The sequence below is a fragment of the Mustela erminea genome, chromosome 10 (genome assembly GCF_009829155.1).
Source record: "Mustela erminea isolate mMusErm1 chromosome 10, mMusErm1.Pri, whole genome shotgun sequence".
Taxonomy (NCBI): Eukaryota; Metazoa; Chordata; class Mammalia; order Carnivora; family Mustelidae; genus Mustela; species Mustela erminea.
The window spans coordinates 62,475,290-62,493,113 of NC_045623.1; the positions used below are offsets into that span (position 1 = coordinate 62,475,290).

The window sequence follows — 17,824 nt, forward strand, 5'->3', positions numbered from 1 at the left end:
TATTCCAGGCCATATGTCCAAATTTCCTTTTCTCTCCTGCTACCCTTTTATTCTTCTTTACATAATAAGCCAATTAATCTCAAATACTAGATACCAGGATTCTGTTGTGATACAGGATCTGTAAGTAAGCTCTTTTTAGGGGCTGAAATCCCTTGGGTATGCCAGTCATGTACAAAATTTTTTGAAAACTGTGTGGGAAGATTTTTTTCAAATCATTTATATTCATTGATAGTCATTTTTTTCTCCATCGACTAGATATTTATGTCTGTAATAGTCCATATGGAAGATAATTTCATGCCTTAAATTATAAGCTGTATAACATTGGAGCTACATTAAATGAACCTTTGAAAAATAGTTTGTTTCTATTATATCTGTATTTAAATGAAAGATGAATTTAATTTACTAAATAAAGATATGTGACATAGATTCCTTTAAGTAATGGGCTGTTCAGCATTATAAACAATCATCAGCTGAGGTATCTGACATTCTAAGGTATTAGCTGTTGAAAATATTTTAATATCTTAAAGAATACCTTAGTATAACAGTTGTTGGTTCATTCTGTGGTTGATTTGAGACAGAGTCCTGTTTTAAATTTAATATTGAAAAACAGGTAATAGTTGTACAAGGTCATAGGTCATGATTATTTGATAAATAAAATCAGCTGGCCACAGATGAGTCAAATATAATGATAGAAATTTGAAATGATGATATTTTACATTTAAAATGCAGTTGTAAACCCTTAAAAGCACAATAAAGGTATAATATACCATTGACGTGTCAGTTTAATAATACTGTATTTATTATATATGTGCCAGTTGATAAATTTTTAAATGTTAATATGGGGATTTTTATCTTGATTTTTAATAAGGTAAAATTAGATGGTCCAGAGAGGGAAATACCTAATCAGAAGAGCGGCAGTGATCTTCAGACTAAAAATGAAGATGAAGGCACAAAGGCATGGATACCATCAAGTTTAAGGGGACGTGCTGATCCCAACTTGAATGCTATAAAAATTGAAAAGTTATCTGATGATGAAGAAGTAGACATCACAGATGAAGCAGATGAGTTGACTTCTCAAGATCCTCAAAAGAATCCTAGCAATGATGTCTTATTAAACATTTCTAATAGTAAAAGTCATGAAACCAGTCAAGGGGAATTTATTGCTTACAATCAGGTATCAGAATCTTCCAAGGAATATTTTCAGAATATAAAGCAAGGCGAGATGGAAGCACTTTCAAGTTCAGGAAGTAAATTTTGGACTGAAAAACAGAGCATTAGTGACAAAAAATCAGTTGAATTAAATGATCAGAAATGTAATAAACTGATGAAAATCTCTGAAAAACATGATGGAAATGGAATAATAGATGATGCCAGGCCATTGCCTTCTCCAGAGCCTTGTGAAATTCAGAAAGACTTGTGTGATAATGAAATGCTTTTTTATTCTTCCTGTCAAATGGAAGAGGAGAGCCATGAGGAAGAAGAGCTTAAGCCACCAGAACAAGAAGTAGAAATAGATAGAAATACCATTCAAGAAGAAGAAAAACAAGCAATTCCTGAGTTTTTTGAGGGGCGGCAAGCTAAAACACCAGAACGCTATTTGAAAATTAGAAATTACATTTTGGATCAGTGGTAAGGAAGACTTATAGTTTAGATACTGTTGTAAAATGTATGATGCTCTAGAGTATTTTAATTAGGCCTATGCAGAATTTAGTATTTTACATCAGTAGTGATGTGGAGAGCTTAAACATATGAATGTATTTTAATAGGCAAGACTTAAAATTTCTCATAGTGAAATTTTCTTTGAAAGCTTTGGTAAATATTGTTGTCTCTAGCTATCTCAATCCATCTGTCTTTCATTAAGAATATTTGGTCCTGGAAAAAAGAGATAATTTGCTTTAAGAAGCAGTTTCTTGGGCGCCTGGGTGGCTCAGTTGGTTGAGCAACTGCCTTTGGCTCAGGTCACGATCCTGGAGTCTTGGGACCGAGTTCCGCATTGGGCTCCCAGCTCCATGGGAAGTCTGCTTCTCCCTCTGACGTTCTCCACTCATGCTCTTTCATTCTCTCTCTCAAATAAATAAATAAAATACTTTAAAAAATAACAAACAGTTTCTTAGGACAGTGTTAGGAAGTTATAAAAACATTACTGCACTGGAAAAGGGGGAGAATGTCTTTCCTAGTTTATCATGTACTTGTAAGTAAAAAAAAAAAAATTCTGGTGACAGAGGATATTTCTGTCATCAAGTGTGGCTAGATTACGGAAACCATTCTAAATTGCTATAAATGCTTTCAGCTTTGATCTTGTAACGTAATATGTTAATAATCTCTTCATCCAGCTTCATCAGGATCCAGGAATTCTCTAATATATGAAGTTTATCTTCTAAATTGTCAGAATTTGAATTATTTAGCATTGGATGAGGCACAAACCAAAAAACTTCCCACCTTATTAGCCCAAGTGTTCTGCAATGAGTTTTTCCTACCAGCTTAAGACATTATCAAACATTCATAATTACTGTTTTTGCTTCAGGAGTTACTGAATTATGTAGGGCCATCTTTACAGAGAAGTTATGCTATAAGTTAGGAAGGTTGCCAAAGGAAAATAAATAACCAGGCTTACTACATCGGTAACCTTCATTGCTGTACAATATTAATTTGGTTTTCAAAGATAGCTCTATTCTAAATGAAGTATTTTTGCTCTTGTTCTTGACTGATGGTTGAGGTGACTAAAAGTAAAATTTCTGGGTTAGGGTGGTATCAAATGAAAGAAGAATGATAAGGAACAACTGATAGTTGCACAGTGCTTTACAGTTTACAGAAAGCTTTTCTATGTTTTGATTCCTCACAACTGGCCTAAAAATAGGCAGGTGGTGTTTTCTAAAGTGTTTGATAGATTCTGCAGTCAGGAGAGGTTTGGGGTTCTGCCTTTTATTATACAACCAGCTACGGACAGAAGGACCTATGCGCAGGTCTCAACCCTGGCCATCAGTCTCCCCATTATTTCACATTGCCTGATTGATTCACACTATTGAAGAGGAACAATCAAATTAGATCTCAATGGGTATCTAATTTTTTTTTGGAAATAAGAGGATGAATGGCCAGAATCGAAGGACTTAAAAATAATACCTCAAAAACTTTTTATCTGAATGAATCATCAATGAGTGACTTAATGGTGCTTTCATCAATTTCATTTATTTGAATTTGAATAAATTCATTTATTTGAATTTTGCCTCAATAAGGCAGAATAAATTATATAGATAATATAAATTATATGGCAGTAGTTTCCTAACGACATTTGCCTTAGTTCATAAAACCACTTAAATGTTATTTCAATATAGTGATTTAGCAAACAGTGTTAAAGCAGAAAGAAATGTTTTGGAACAGGAACTCAAAACTATTCTCTTCGGAAATAGAAGAGGGAACTAGAGGTGGTGTTAAAAAATATTTAAAAAGAGTAAAGTTTTGAAATAAAACAGACCTGCTAGATTTGTTTGTAGCTAAAAATTCCTTTCCATAAAAACACAACTGACTTCCTGTTGAGGGGTATGTTTTATTAGATAGTAACCAATACCATTATAAATGCCTACCGAATGCATTTAAAAGTATTTAAATCATCCCCAGTCCTCTTGGCAACCTTGTCCTTATTTTACAGATGAGAAAAATGAGGTTCAGAGAGAAAAAGGAACTTGTTCCAGGTCACATTTAGGGGGTCTTTCAGGGTCTTGCAGTCTTACTCCTTATTTTCACACTTCATCTCAGGTCCTTTCCCCGGACTTTTCTTTCTGCCTTGGATGCTCCCCCTATTCTGCCCCCCAGGTCTTAATGAACTGTGCTTCGTCAAATCCTTCAGGTCTGCTCCAAAAGACCTAGAGGACTTCATGACCACCCTATCTAAAATAGTTCCCAGCTCTGCCTCCCACTCTCTTGCTTCATAGAACTTATTACTACTGGATATTATATTTTTATTTATGTATTATCTCCTCTTCCTCCCTCCTCCTTCCCCATGATAATACAGGCTTCTGCCCAAAACATGGGCAGAGTTTTGTCTGTTTTTTTCATTGTTACACTCCTAGTTCTTAGGACAATACTTGTTCTAAGCAAATCCAGAGGCACTCTATTTGTTGAGGGAGAAGGATGGTGCAAATGAATCATGAATAAGTATCTTTAGAGGCCTTACCCTTTTTTTTTTTAATGATTTTATTTATTTATTAGCACGTGCACAGGTGAGGGGAAAAACAAGACTCCCTGATGAGTAGTGGGCCCTATGAGGGGCTTAATCCCCCAGTACCTTGGGATTATAACCTGAGTTTAAGGCAGGTGCTTAACCTACTGAACCACCCAGGTGCCCCTAGGAGCCTTCCATTTGTTTAGCATCATGTTGCTAGTGCTGAGCTCTTTTTAAAGACTTGATTTGGGCAATCTTTAAGTCAAGACAGTTTTTAGATTTCCTATAGATTTTTGGAAGCTGGTTACACTGCTTATTCCTGCTCTCTTGGCTTCATTTGTGCAGTTTGTTTCCTTTGATTGAAGTGAAGTAAAAACACACTGGTATCTCAAACTTTTTAGTGGAATTCCGCTCCCCTCCCACCATGGTTATATTCATTTTTTTTTTGAGAGTCCATGCGAGTGGGGGAAGGGGCAGAGGCAGAGGGAGAGAATCCCAGGCTGACAGCCTACTGAGCACCGGCCACTATGAGACTGTCTCACAACCCTGAGATTTTGGTGACTTGAGCCAAAACCAAGAGTCAGGTGCATAACTCATTGAGCCACCAGGTGCCCCTCAGTGGAATTTCCAATACCCTCTACATCACAAGTTACTTTTTGCCTTCCCTGAATGTCTGTAGAAATAATGGTTTTATTTATTTTTTTAATAGTAATTTTTGTTAGGAGAAAAAGAAATTTTTTAAGATTTTATTTGTTTATTTGACAGGCAGAGATCACAAGTAGGCAGAGAGGGGTGGGGGTGGGAAGTAAGCTCCCTACCAAGCAGAGAGCCTGATGTGGGGCTCGATCCCAGGACCCTGGGATCATGACCAGAGCTGAAGGCAGAGGCTTTAACCCACTGAGCCACCCAGGTGCCCTGAACTCATGATTTTAAATTTGGTTTCTGCATAGGCCTTCTTTAAATACCCTATCTAAAATAGTCTGCACCTAGTTTTCTCATTCTATCCCTTATCCTTCTTACTTTTTCTTCCTAGAACTTGTTGCTGCCTGTCATTATGTATTTTATATATATATATTTATTTATATATATGTATGTATTTATATATATATATACATATATAATAGATATTATTCATTGTATATATTCTGTTAGCATGTAAGTTCAGGAACTTTATATTCATCTCTGGATCCTTAGTGCCTAAAACAGTGCCTGGTGTGTAGGATGCAAAGTAAATATTTGTAGAATAAAATAAAGATTAAATAAGAAATACCTGTTATATGATATATCTGAATACTTGGTTTATGATGTCTGTATATCAATCTCCACTTTAACCTCCATAAGCAAGTACTTTAATCCCCCTAATTTTTAGTTTTCTGCTCTCTAAAATAAGAATAAGAATAATAAATGCTACTTTGTAGAGTTATGAGAATTAAGGTTGATAACTATTAGTACTGGCATAAGCATTTTTGCTACTATTAGTACTCCATTACTCTTAACCTGTATCTACTATGGTATAGTAAGTATATTCAGTAAATATTCATTTTATTATGTAAACTTTTTAATTTTTTCATAGTCTTTGGGCATTTCTGGATTCCTTTGAAATCCCCATATCTCTTTCTGTTTTCCAGGGAGAGTAAGCTCTTGATATTTATTGGTGTAATGTTTAAAAACCAATATAAAACTTTTAAGCATTTGTAAGTTAGCTTATAATTAAAATATACTGTCCAGCAAAGTAAAAGTAGATGAAGCTAAGTAATATATTAAAAATAAGAAAAGCCTAATAGTAAATACTGTAGATTTATTATCAGAGTGCCCTTTTTATTCAAACATTGAAGTTTGAATTTGGATCTGTTGATAAAGCTTCTAACTTTAAAATCTTGGGATAACTGGAATCTCTTACATTTCATATGGGAAAGAAATAATACTTAATAAAAATTACGTTATACTCATACGATTTTGTATCATTTAAAGATATTTCAAGAAAAAGTACACTTGGGTATTATGTATTAGCATTGTTTTTACTACACATTTACAGATTGAGAGGGGGTAAATTTTTAAGATATTTCAAATATCAGAAGTTTTCCCCAGAAATCTTTTTTTCATGTTTTTATTTATCCAAAATAACTGTACTTCCATCTCTTAATTAGGGAGATATGCAAACCGAAATACTTAAATAAGACCTCAGTACGTCCTGGCCTGAAGAACTGTGGGGATGTTAATTGTATTGGACGGATTCATACATACCTCGAGTTGATAGGAGCAATCAATTTTGGATGTGGTAAAAATAAAAACCCAACAACATCTTTTACACAACATTCTTTTATCCTTAGAGCACCCATTAACTTCTTTGTTAAAATTCAAGCAGATTTAGTATAGATAGAGAATTCAGGAGGATATTATAACATTATGAAGTAAATGTATCATTGAGTTGTTTCTTTAAAACAGATTTCTGTTGATCAAACTGTATTTTCCTATAACTTGCTGTGAAAGTGGTGGTATGAAAAGGAAAAATAGTCTAAGTAGTAGAAATAATTTAACAATGCAGCTCTTTGTCACATAAAAGTAAAGCCATTTTAAGAAAAATCTAGTAATGGCCCATTTAATTTGTAAAATCTGTATTAATGCTAGAAATACTGTCTAGCAGTGTTTAAATAAAGGAAATAATTTATGAGCCTCTACACTTAAATGTAATAAAAGTGTCAAAATATTTTTCATGGAAGAAAGTTTCTTTCATCCTAGTTTTTCTCAAATTTAAAGTCAATGAATATGCATGACTTTAAATATATTCTTCACTTTTATTGAATTAACGTGACACAAACATTCTTAAAAACGATAATAACCATAGTTGCAAAGTGATAAGTTAATTAGAATTTTGTGACCCATAGTTTCAGAAAAGTATATTCTATATTGTATGTATAAGAGAACACAGCTAACCAGAAAGTTTCCTTTCAGAGATTATTTTATTTTGTAGGAGAGAAAATTCACAGTCTGCCCTGTGGTCTGTCCTTCATTTCAGTGTGTTTGTTACCCCAAGCACTGTATATGGGACTGGCTAGTCAAGAAAACTAGTGTCACAGCTTCTTCAGCCACAAAAGCAAAATCATGTTTTCTGTATTAGATATTTGAATTCAGCGAAGTGGGCTTAGCACTCATTTAGTTAGAAATTCCGTTACCCATCTCACGAATACCCCGTTTTACTGGGATTTCCTTAAGAGCCTTACTTTTACTGAGAACTTCCAAGTGATTGTAGAGAAAGATAGAAGCTCAGGTATAACAGAACTTAGACATTGGCTTACAACTTACAGTCAGTGTAGATGTGTCTTCCTAGTTAACAAATGAGTTTCAGAAAATAATAGATTGTTTTGTTTCTCCTGAATTCCGGTAGAACAGGCTGTATACAACAGGCCACCACCGGTTGACAAAGTACGAGTCAGAGACCGAAAAGATACAGTGGAAGCATACCAGCTTGCACAGCGTCTGCAGTCTGTGGTAAGCAGCCACCCCTCGCTAAGAAATCTCTCCAGATTGCTCCTGGCCCTGTTAGTCAGGTGTGCTGCCTTCTCGCCTGCTATTTAACAAAGGAACGTGTTCTCTCTCATATTTCACCTTAGGCATTCACTTTCCTGGTTCCCATTCAGTTCCATGTTAGCTTTTTATTTTTTTTATTTATTCACTTTTTTTTTAAGATTTTATTTATTTATTTGACAGACAAAGATCACAAGTAGGCAGAGGCAGGCAGAGAGAGAGAGGGGAGGAGGAAGCAGGCTCCCTGCTGAGCAGACAGCCTGATTCAGGACTCGATCCCAGGATTCTGGGATCATGACCGGTGCGGAAGGCAGAGGGTTTAACCCACTGAGCCACTCAGGCGCCCCCACGTTAGCTTTTGAAAGGGCAAAAATGAGAAATACCCACAGCTTACTGGCAGACTTGACACGAAAGCATTGTGCTTTGCTTGCATGCTCTTAGACTGCTTGGTTCTGGTTTCTGTATCTAGAGTGTCTTCTACTGCCATCCAGTCAGGCTCGTTTTTCTCTTTCAGTTACTTTATTTAAGTCTTACTTTTAAGATTCAGCTTTTTATTTTTATTTATTTTTTTAAATTTTTTATTTCTTTTCAGCATAAGAGTTTTTTTAAATTTTTTATTTCTTTATAGCATAACAGGTTTTTTTTAAATTTTTTATTTCTAAGATTCAGCTTTTTAGAATAGCTATCCGAACTCTTGTAGCCTTTCCTTAATTCTTGAGGTTAGTGAATTTTTACAGTATCTCACAATTCATGAATCTTATTTTTAAAATGGGTGATCCTGCAAGTCCTCTAAAAGGCAGAGTCATATTGGATTCTTATTGGTTTTACTAATGAAGTAGGTTAAATTGGTAATAGGTGAGGCAAATGAAGAAAAGTGCCACTAATAGAGTGGGTATTTTTTTTAGGGTGTTTAGGCTGTAAACCATTTCTATCTAGATTTACTCTAGTAAGAAAGAATGTTTTTAGATCCTGGAAATGGTAGTTGCTGGAAATGGTGCTTTTCATATGCTGGTTTCTGAGCCAGTGCATTTTAAAGGCTTCAGTATTGAGGTTTACAAAGCTGGGTATTAGTTATTCAGTCAGCTAACTTTGTACTTCTTTCTCTTTGTATCCACTAGGCAATCTTTCCTTTTCTAAGACTGAGAAATAATTATTTTGCTCCTAGTTTTCAATATTCTACCTCTTGCTGTGGGTTCTTGCAAGTTTTCTATCACAAGTGGTTGAAAGGGAAGTCATTTTCTTGGTGGTTCTTTTGGTCTTAAAAATACCTTTTGTCCTAGTGTTTTAGCTCCTAAAGGTGAAGAGAAATGATAATTCAAGAAGAAATCCAAGTAATATTCAGAAAATCACTACTGACTTATTTTTGAACAGAGTGCTATTAAGCATAAATTAATAAAATAATATTTATTCAGGCATTGCTGATCAGAGATTATATTTCAATGAAGAAATTAACTGATTTTTAGAAAAATACCATTTTGGTGTTATATATTAGTGTGCTCTAATTTCTCCAACTTAACCTTGTTAACCTTTTGCTTTATTTTAATGCTTACCCCAGCGCACAAGGAGACGTAGGGTCCGAGACCCATGGGGAAATTGGTGTGATGCAAAAGACTTAGAAGGACAAACTTTTGAGGTAAGTTTGACCTTTGCAAATAGCTTATCAGTGAAAGTTGTTCTGGCAGTAGTATTTATATATCTTAATGCCACCTGTGTTAAACTCATTTGTGTGTGTGTGTGTATCCTCCCTGTGTTAATTTTATTGTCCAAAGGTCACCAAGAAATAACAAAATAAAGGCATCAGTACACTTAACTAGCAGTTTGGTTCATTTTCTGTATTTTAATTATCTATTCTGCATTCTGGTCTCTAGTTCAACAGTATCTGCTGGTTTTCCAGTAAGTTGGTATGCCTAGTTCATTTCAGTAAACATTTATTTATTTTTTTATTTTTATTTTTATTTTTTTAAAGATTTTATTTATTTATTTGACAGGCGGAGATCACGAGTAGGCAGAGAGGCAGGCAGAGAGAGGGGGAGAAGCAGACTCCCTGCTGAGCAGTGAGCGCGACAGGGGCTCGATCCCAGGACCCTGAGATCATGACCTGAGCCGAAGGCAGAGGCTTAACCCACTGAGACACCGAGGCGCCCCTCAGTAAACGTTTATAGAATGATGTTCTGATACATCATTTAAAATATTGTCCCACAAGCACTTAATAAGCCTTGCATATACCAGTTAGTAAATGTTATTTTTTCTTCCTGGATTTAAGTGCCCCCCCCCCCAAGATGTTCTTTCTCTCTTCCCCATTCCCTGCCCCCAGCCTCACACCCAAGCGCCAGTCCAGGCATGGCATTAGTCAATGCGGGGTTCCTGCCTAGAAGGAACTTAATTTCTAGATTAAGGAAAGATGATGTCTGATAAGTTCCATAAGATTGGTCTTAAGAAATGTCAGGTCTTCCCCAAAGGGTGTGGTCATAGGGGGTATCACAGAAAATGTGATATTTCAACTGTGACATAAAGGATTAGTAGGAAAATTAGTACATGAGGACATTCCAGGCCAAGGGAGCAGCATAAACAAAGGTATAGACAGGGAAAATACCAAGTTCTAAAAAAGATGCATTGTTCATTTGGGCTAGAGTATAAGAGTGGTGGTAGAAGTGGGATGTGTTCTGTACTTAATTTTATCAGGATTTTATAAACATTAATCAAATCAGTCATCACAGTAATACCATGGTATTATTGTTATTACTATATGTGTTTCCATGTTAAAGGTAAGGAAACTAAAGCACAGAAAGCTTCAGTAACTTGTCCAGGGCCACCCAGTAAGTAGCAGAGCCAGGCATTCTGTCTCCAGAATCTGTGCTTTTTATCATTATGTTTTAGTGTCTTCTGGTTGGGAAAGAGAACTCAACACAGTAGGACTTGGTGACTAGAAATAGGGAGTAAGTAAGAGGAGGGACTCAAGTGGTTCTGAGATTTTTTAACCTGGGTGACTGGTGCCATTAATTAAAACAGGCAAAACAAGAGAAGGAATAAGTTTTAAGCTTGGTGTGGCTGTAAATTTTGGAACAATTTTTTTATATATGATCCAGCATTTCAGTTTGCTAGTAGAAAGGTGAGACACATCTACGTCAATGTAGTTGATCTTAGTCTCACCATGCCTAAACCTAAGTATGGTTTAAAGAGTTGTTTGATTTTTGTTTTAATTCTGCCTCTCATTGGCTGGTGGACTTTTTGATCAACGTGTGTTTTATGTTTTAGCATCTCTCTGCTGAGGAATTGGCAAGAAAAAAAGAGGAAAAATGTAAACCTGTTAAATCCTCAAAAGTACCAAGACCAACAAAAAGGTATAGTGTTATATAAGTACAATTTTTTTTAACTTACCACAATGATTAGGAAATGCATGGGGAAAAATATCTGATATAACAACGTTATATTCATATAAAGTCAAAAAATACTAAAATTTTTGAAATTTTTTATTTCCCTGATTATCAGTTTAGAAGATCTTAAGCAAAAGTTTTAAATTTGTTTGGGTTTAGTGACTATAGGATCCAACATATGTTGTAAAGGGGCCTTAATTATGACAGGTAGTCATTCATCTTCTTAGACATTATAAACAGATAACCTCATGAATGACTTTTCTTTGGTTGGTGCCGATTATTAGCAAGGTTTCTTGTTTTGAATAATCTGGTATTTGTAACTTGTAACAGTTAAGGTCACCAAGTAAGTTAAATGTCTTGATTTTCTAGACCCTTACTTTCTGCAGATGCCCCACTGAATAGACTATAGTTTTGTCAGTGTCCCTTTTAAAACAAGACATCTAGGAATGGCACTAAGTCATTTTCAGTGGAAAGAGCCCCTGATGATTAACCAGGGGTATGTCCGTAGGTAAGTTACATAAAGCCTTAAGCCTTCAGTCCTCACTTACAAAGCAGTGATTATAATAGCTAACATTGTTAGTTAGCTATGTTTTAAGCACTCTATGTATATCAATTCATTTAATCCGCATAACTACTCAGTGCAGTAGTCAATATCATTCCCATTTTATAGGTGAGGAACCTGAGGCACAAAGAGCTTGAGAAACTTGCCTGTGCTTGTTAGTGGTAAGGCTGTGATTTAAATCCAGTCAGTTGAGTTTAAGAATCCATACTGCTAACCATTACATTACACATCACTTCTCTAAAATAAAAATTAAAACTTACAGTTGTTTTGAGAGTGAGTTAAATGAGATAAACTAAGTAAAAAAGATAGGCATCCATAAGCTAGGACTCCTCATCCAGTATCCAGACATTTGATTTTCTGAATTTAAATGTGAGGCATATTTATTGTCATTTCCAGGCCCTTGTTCCAGTTTGTCAGGATCTTTGAATTCAGATCCACTTTTCTCATTTAGCCTTCATAGCTTTGAATTAAAAACATTTCAGTAAGCTTATCTCTTCTGTCGTTGACTACTGATTAAAATGTTTAACTAAGATAAATATAAGCCTTAGACATCATTCATTGTTCAGTCAGCTACACATTGCTATGGTTAACCTGTGTTTTTTCATCTTACGCAAAAGAAAAAGCATAACAGATATCTTGCTTATGTTCAGATAAAATATATTTGAATCTCTGAGTCTGCTAGTTACTAGCAAATCAGTCCTTTCAAAAATGAAATTTAGGGGCACCTGGGTGACTCAGTGGGTAAAGCCTCTGCCTTCGGCTCAGGTCATGATCTCAGGGTCCTGGGATGGAGCCCCACATCGGGGCGCTCTGCTCAGTAGGGAGCCTGCTTTCCTCTTTCTCTGCCTGCCTCTCTGCCTACTTGTGATCTCTGTCTGTCAAATGAATGAATAAAATCTTTTTTTAAAAAATGAAATTTAGATTTACTTATCATGACTTATATTTTCCTGGATCCATTATTATTATTCTTAGTAGTCACCTCTGCACTTGCTAAAGGCTCAAAATCAGCTGTTTAATAATCTTTTCCAGAATTTCCCAATATATACATCTAATTTCTCTGCTTCTAAAGTCTGCTTTTGGGACACCTGGGTGACTCAGTCAGTTAAATGGCTGCCTTCATCTCAAGTCATGATCCCAGGGTCCTGGGATCAAGCCCCACATCTGGCTCCCTTCTCAGTAGAGAACCTGCTTCTCCCTCTCCCTCTGCCTGCCACTCTGCCTTCTTGTGCTCTCTCTCTGTCAAATAAATAAAATCTTTAAAAAATAAATTCTGCTTTTTGTGTGTTTTGAAAATAAGCCCAGGGGCACCTAGTAGCAGGTCGTGATTTCAGGGTCATGAGATCAAACCCCAGGTTGGAGCCCCAACGTTGGGCTTGGTGCGAGGCTTGGAGCCGGCTTGGGATTCTCCCCTCTACCCTCAGACATGCACACATTCTCTTGCTCTCTCTCTCAGAAAATAAATAAAATGAAAACAAGCCATTGCAATAATTGCCTCTTCATAGCACTCTAGTAAATTTTTCCATTCTGTACATTTCCTCCAACAAGATAGTGGGGTTTCACATCATGCTTCTTTAGTCCTCTGGGATGCATACACTGTCTTCCTGTTCTTTTTATTCATGTTGATGAAGCACTTGTTTAATTTGAGTATCTTTCCCCTTCATTCAACAAGTATTTCTGAATGCTTGCTATGTATCAGGCACTGTTCTAGGCACTTGGGATATGAAGTGTCTGTTTTTCTGGCACTAACAGTCTCTGGTAAAATAGGAACTAAATAGTCCTGCTCTTTTCTAGTCGAATAACATGAACATATTCCTTGTTTGGGTTTTTTTTTTCTTTCTTTCTCTGGACATAGCCTAAAGAAACCTTATTAATTGATCTTAATATCTTTCTCAAATCTCAGTTCTTTACTGGTAAAAGCCTTTCTAACATTTCTCTCAGATTTACACATGCTTTTGTATTCTACCCATATGTGCCCCTCTTTTTGTCTTTTTTTTTAACTCTTTCATTTTAAAAAAGGTTTATCGTAGGGCTTTTTATATACATTAATTTCTTTAGCAGAACTGCTTGTTCTTTATTCAGCAAAGATTTGTTGAGTCCCTACTCTGCTGATACTGTACTTACAAGTGTTTTTGAGAAACTTCCTTCTTGAACTTTCTTACCCATGTCTTGTCAGGGAGTTAGTTACATTTTCTTCAAACTTTTTGAAACCTGCTTTCAGTGTAGGTCAGGGTGTGGGTACTTTACAATTTCTTTTATTTGGGTATTAAAAGAAATTAAGGTGACAGAATACTTTCTCTTAAAGGTCTTGTCATTTCCCATCTTTTTTATTGAGTCTGAAAAAAAAAACCAGTTCTTCTTTCAAAAGGGTTGTATGGAATTAATTGTCCTTAAGAAATTCTCCTAGTTTAGTGTTTTTCTGATAATTGGGGTTTAGATTATTGATGCACATTTTCTAATTTAAATGAATGTGATTCTTGGTCTATGTTATTGAGATTGTGATTTTTTTTTTCTTTTGTAGCTCATTTGATCCCTTCCAACTGATACCTTGTAATTTTTTCAGTGAAGAAAAGCAGGTACTATTATGCATCAGTGAATAGTCATAAATAATGCCCCGTTAGACACGAAGTATTTATTTTTCTGTGTGTGCAAGGTATATATGCATATGAAAGATTGGACAAGGCAAGGTGCATTAAGGGTCAAAAGAGTGATACAGATGGGAAATGAAAGAGTATTTCTTCATGCTAGGATTTTGAATGATAATATTTTAAAAATCTCTGGTCTGTGCTGAGCCTTGGTTGAGAATGAGAACTTGGTGTGACATGTGAAGGAGGAAAGGGTGGACATTCCAGAGGAAGAACAAAATCTCTATTTTTATGCTCCCCCATTTTTTTTTTTTTTATATTTCAGGAGCCATTTCAGGTGAAAGTGGCTTCAGAAGCACTTTTAATAATGGATTTGGTAAGGATAACCTATTGTGTTTACTTACTCTGATTTCTATTCTTGTGTATTTTTATTGCAGGCTTAAGAGAGAGTATGGAAGACGTGTATTTTGGATCTTAACTATCCTCTTTTACAAGGAATCTAAAAAATAAGTCTTTTCTTTTGGAGAAAAGCCAAACAATTGCATGTTTCCATATTTTAGAGAAAATAAATTAATGTGAGTTTTGCAGACTGTTTATCATCATTAACCCTATATTCATTTTCTGGTATCCTTTGTCTGCGGCCTTCTAGATAACTGCAACAAACCACAACTCCTACAGTTTGGAGGCTCTGTTGGCACTAAATTCCAGAGACCTCCAATAGTTGTGTTTGTTTCGGGCGTTTTTCTGTAGGAGGACCCAGAGTGATTTTTTTACTTTGTGTCCTTATGATACCTTTTCTGAGTAAGGAAAACAAATGGTATCTTTATTTTGTAAATTTAAAAACAGCATCTTGGAGTGTTTGAATATTTGGTTCAAAGCTTCTCAGCTGGCAGTGAAGATAAATCTGAAATCCTAAATTTCTTTGCACTGAGCCTAGCATCTGATTCCTCTGCTATGCTACTGTATTTGAAAAGCATAGTTACCATACTTGTAAATGAGTCTCTTGTAATAAGTGAGTTTTACTCTGATTTTTTTGTCAGATGGACTTGTATGTTTGGGCTAAGCCTGTTTTGTATTTCTTTTTAGCATGCTCATGTTTCTATGGCAGAAGTGATTGGTCTGCTAGGAGGAAGATACTCAGAAGTTGATAAAATAGTTGAAGTAAGTTCTCTCTGTAAAAAAATTTATTTAATTATTTAGTACTGCTACCATACCAAATATTTTTAAAGATTTCAATGGATATAATTAAAATAGAGACTTTTACCTGTGATGGAAATGAGACTATGCAAATGTAGGTTAGATATTCCCAGGAGTAAACTAACATTCTGTATATTGACCACCTGTTTCCTTTTACCATCGAGAAAGGGCGCACTGCCAGCCAGGCCTCCTCATTGCTTTCACCAATAAAAAGCTACAACTACTTTAAAAGGCCAGGAAACATGCACCAACCCTATAGTTTAAACTTGGTGTGCGTGATTCTGTTGCAATTATTATCATAAATAATGGGAGTCATTGAAAGACTGTATTTGTCAGATATTATATGGACTAACTTGGAAAACTAACAATTATTATTAGGCCTTGTTTGAGTAGAAAAATGGATTCTGAGTTCCTGCATACAATCATACTTTTGGTGTCATTTATTTGCAAGTTAAAGGCTGCCTGTGATACTGTTAATTACTTTCATTGGCTTAAAAAAGTTTCTGTATCTACATATGAAGAACTAAAACTTTAAGAGAATTAACAGGATTTCAGGATAACTGTATGAGGATTAATCTTTTATAGGTCTGTGCAGCAGAGCCCTGTAACAGTCTGAGTACAGGACTACAGTGTGAGATGGATCCTGTCTCGCAAACACAGGCCTCAGAGACCTTGGCTGTGAGAGGCTATAGTGTTATTGGATGGTATCATTCCCATCCTGCCTTTGATCCAAATCCTTCCTTACGAGATATTGACACTCAAGCCAAATACCAGGTGGGCCTCTAGGTCTTATGTGTATGTTGTGTGTAAATAATTGTACTTTTTCTCCTCCCTCATTGCTTTCTACTAAATAAATGTATTTTTAACATTTCTAGCAGAGTGTTGGCATTTCTAATATTATTTACATCTGGAGTTTTGAAGTAACTGCATTTTTTCTGATCAGAAGAATAATATTTGTTTATTTAAACATCTGGGAAATCAGCTATTTTGTTTAGCCCAGACAAACCATCTAAGTAACAGTAATAAGTACTCTGAGAGCTTTTAAAAACTGGTGGGAACGGGGCACCTGAGTGACTCAATTGGTTAAGCGTCTGGCTTTTCATTTTGGCTCAGGTCATGATCTCAAGGTCATGAGACTGAGCCCCACGTCAGGCTCCACACTCAGTGTGGAGTCTGCTTGAGATTCTTTCCCTCTTGCTGCCCCTCCCCCTCTTCTGCTCATGCTCTCTCTCAAATAAAAATAATATCTTAAAAAAAAAATTGATGGGAACAACTAGGATAGGGACTGGGTATACGAGTGAATTTTGCATCTCTGAAAAAAAATGAAGTTTTGTTTTATTCTGATAGTTTATGTTTAATGGGTGAATGCTTTTGCTGTAGGCTGCTGTTAATAAATTATTACCATATATAAAGATTATAGTTGAAACGTAGTGAAAATAATTTGTAAACATGTTCATGATACAGATTTTGCAGGCCATGTGATCTGTATAAGGGTCATTTCTGCTTGGGTTGAGCACATTTTGACCTGAAAAATTTCAAGTGTGGAATGGTACATATTTCATTTAGTTGCTGTTTGGATGTGAGGTTTTTAACACACTTTTTGTTCCTTTTTCCTCCATTAGGTGTTTAAGATGTTGGTATGGGTAAATACTGATTTTTAAATTTATGCAGTCAAGACTAATTATATTTTTCTTTTTATTGTAGAGTTACTTCTCCAGAGGCGGTGCAAAATTCATTGGAATGATCGTTAGTCCTTATAATCAAAACAATCCTTTACCTTATTCCCAGATTACCTGCCTGGTTATAAGTGACGAAATTAGCTCAGATGGCTCTTACCGTAAGTTTTCAACTAAGACAACTTCACCCTGTTCCTACCTTGATTTCTTTGAATCTTATATACCAAAGAATTTACAACTACGTGAAACTATGTGACGGAAAACTTTGTACCCTCAAATAGGGAATCAGTGTTTGCACACCATGTAGTGCAGTTATCCTCTTACCTTTGGTGACTTCCTTCTAGATTCAGGCCCCTACTGTATTACCATGACCGCTGGGCAAAAGGATTACAATGTGGAGAAGAGCTTGGGCCAAGCAATGTCCATGTTAAGTACAGGCCTACCTCCGAGACATTGCAGGTTTGGCTCCAGACCACCACTAGAGTAAATATCACAGTAAAGTTAGATGAATTTTTTGTTTTTCTAGTGCATATAAAAGTTACGTTTACTTTGTACTATGGTTTATTAAGTGTGAGGTAACATCATGTCTAAAAAATGACATACATACTTTACTGAAAAAGTACTTTTACTAAAAAACGCTAACCAGTATCTGATCTTTCAAGGGGTCAGTCAGGAATCACAAATCACCATAACAAATATAATAAAAATATTTTGATATTGCAAGAATTACCAAATGTGACACACAGACA

General features: G+C 35.6%; 1 protein-coding gene across 4 annotated transcripts in view; it reads left to right on the plus strand.

Annotated features, from left to right (window-relative positions):
- Positions 1 to 17,824, plus strand: part of MYSM1 (Myb like, SWIRM and MPN domains 1) — a 42,664-nt gene that overhangs the window by 14,056 nt on the left and 10,784 nt on the right. For all 4 annotated transcript variants that reach the window (XM_032361093.1, XM_032361094.1, XM_032361091.1 and 1 more), the window contains exons 8-17: positions 869 to 1,629; positions 6,307 to 6,437; positions 7,545 to 7,648; positions 9,240 to 9,317; positions 10,940 to 11,025; positions 14,139 to 14,193; positions 14,528 to 14,578; positions 15,289 to 15,363; positions 15,985 to 16,173; positions 17,104 to 17,236. In XM_032361093.1, the coding sequence (XP_032216984.1) occupies positions 869 to 1,629; positions 6,307 to 6,437; positions 7,545 to 7,648; positions 9,240 to 9,317; positions 10,940 to 11,025; positions 14,139 to 14,193; positions 14,528 to 14,578; positions 15,289 to 15,363; positions 15,985 to 16,173; positions 17,104 to 17,236 (1,663 nt within the window). The remainder of the gene's footprint in view (positions 1 to 868; positions 1,630 to 6,306; positions 6,438 to 7,544; positions 7,649 to 9,239; positions 9,318 to 10,939; positions 11,026 to 14,138; positions 14,194 to 14,527; positions 14,579 to 15,288; positions 15,364 to 15,984; positions 16,174 to 17,103; positions 17,237 to 17,824) is intronic.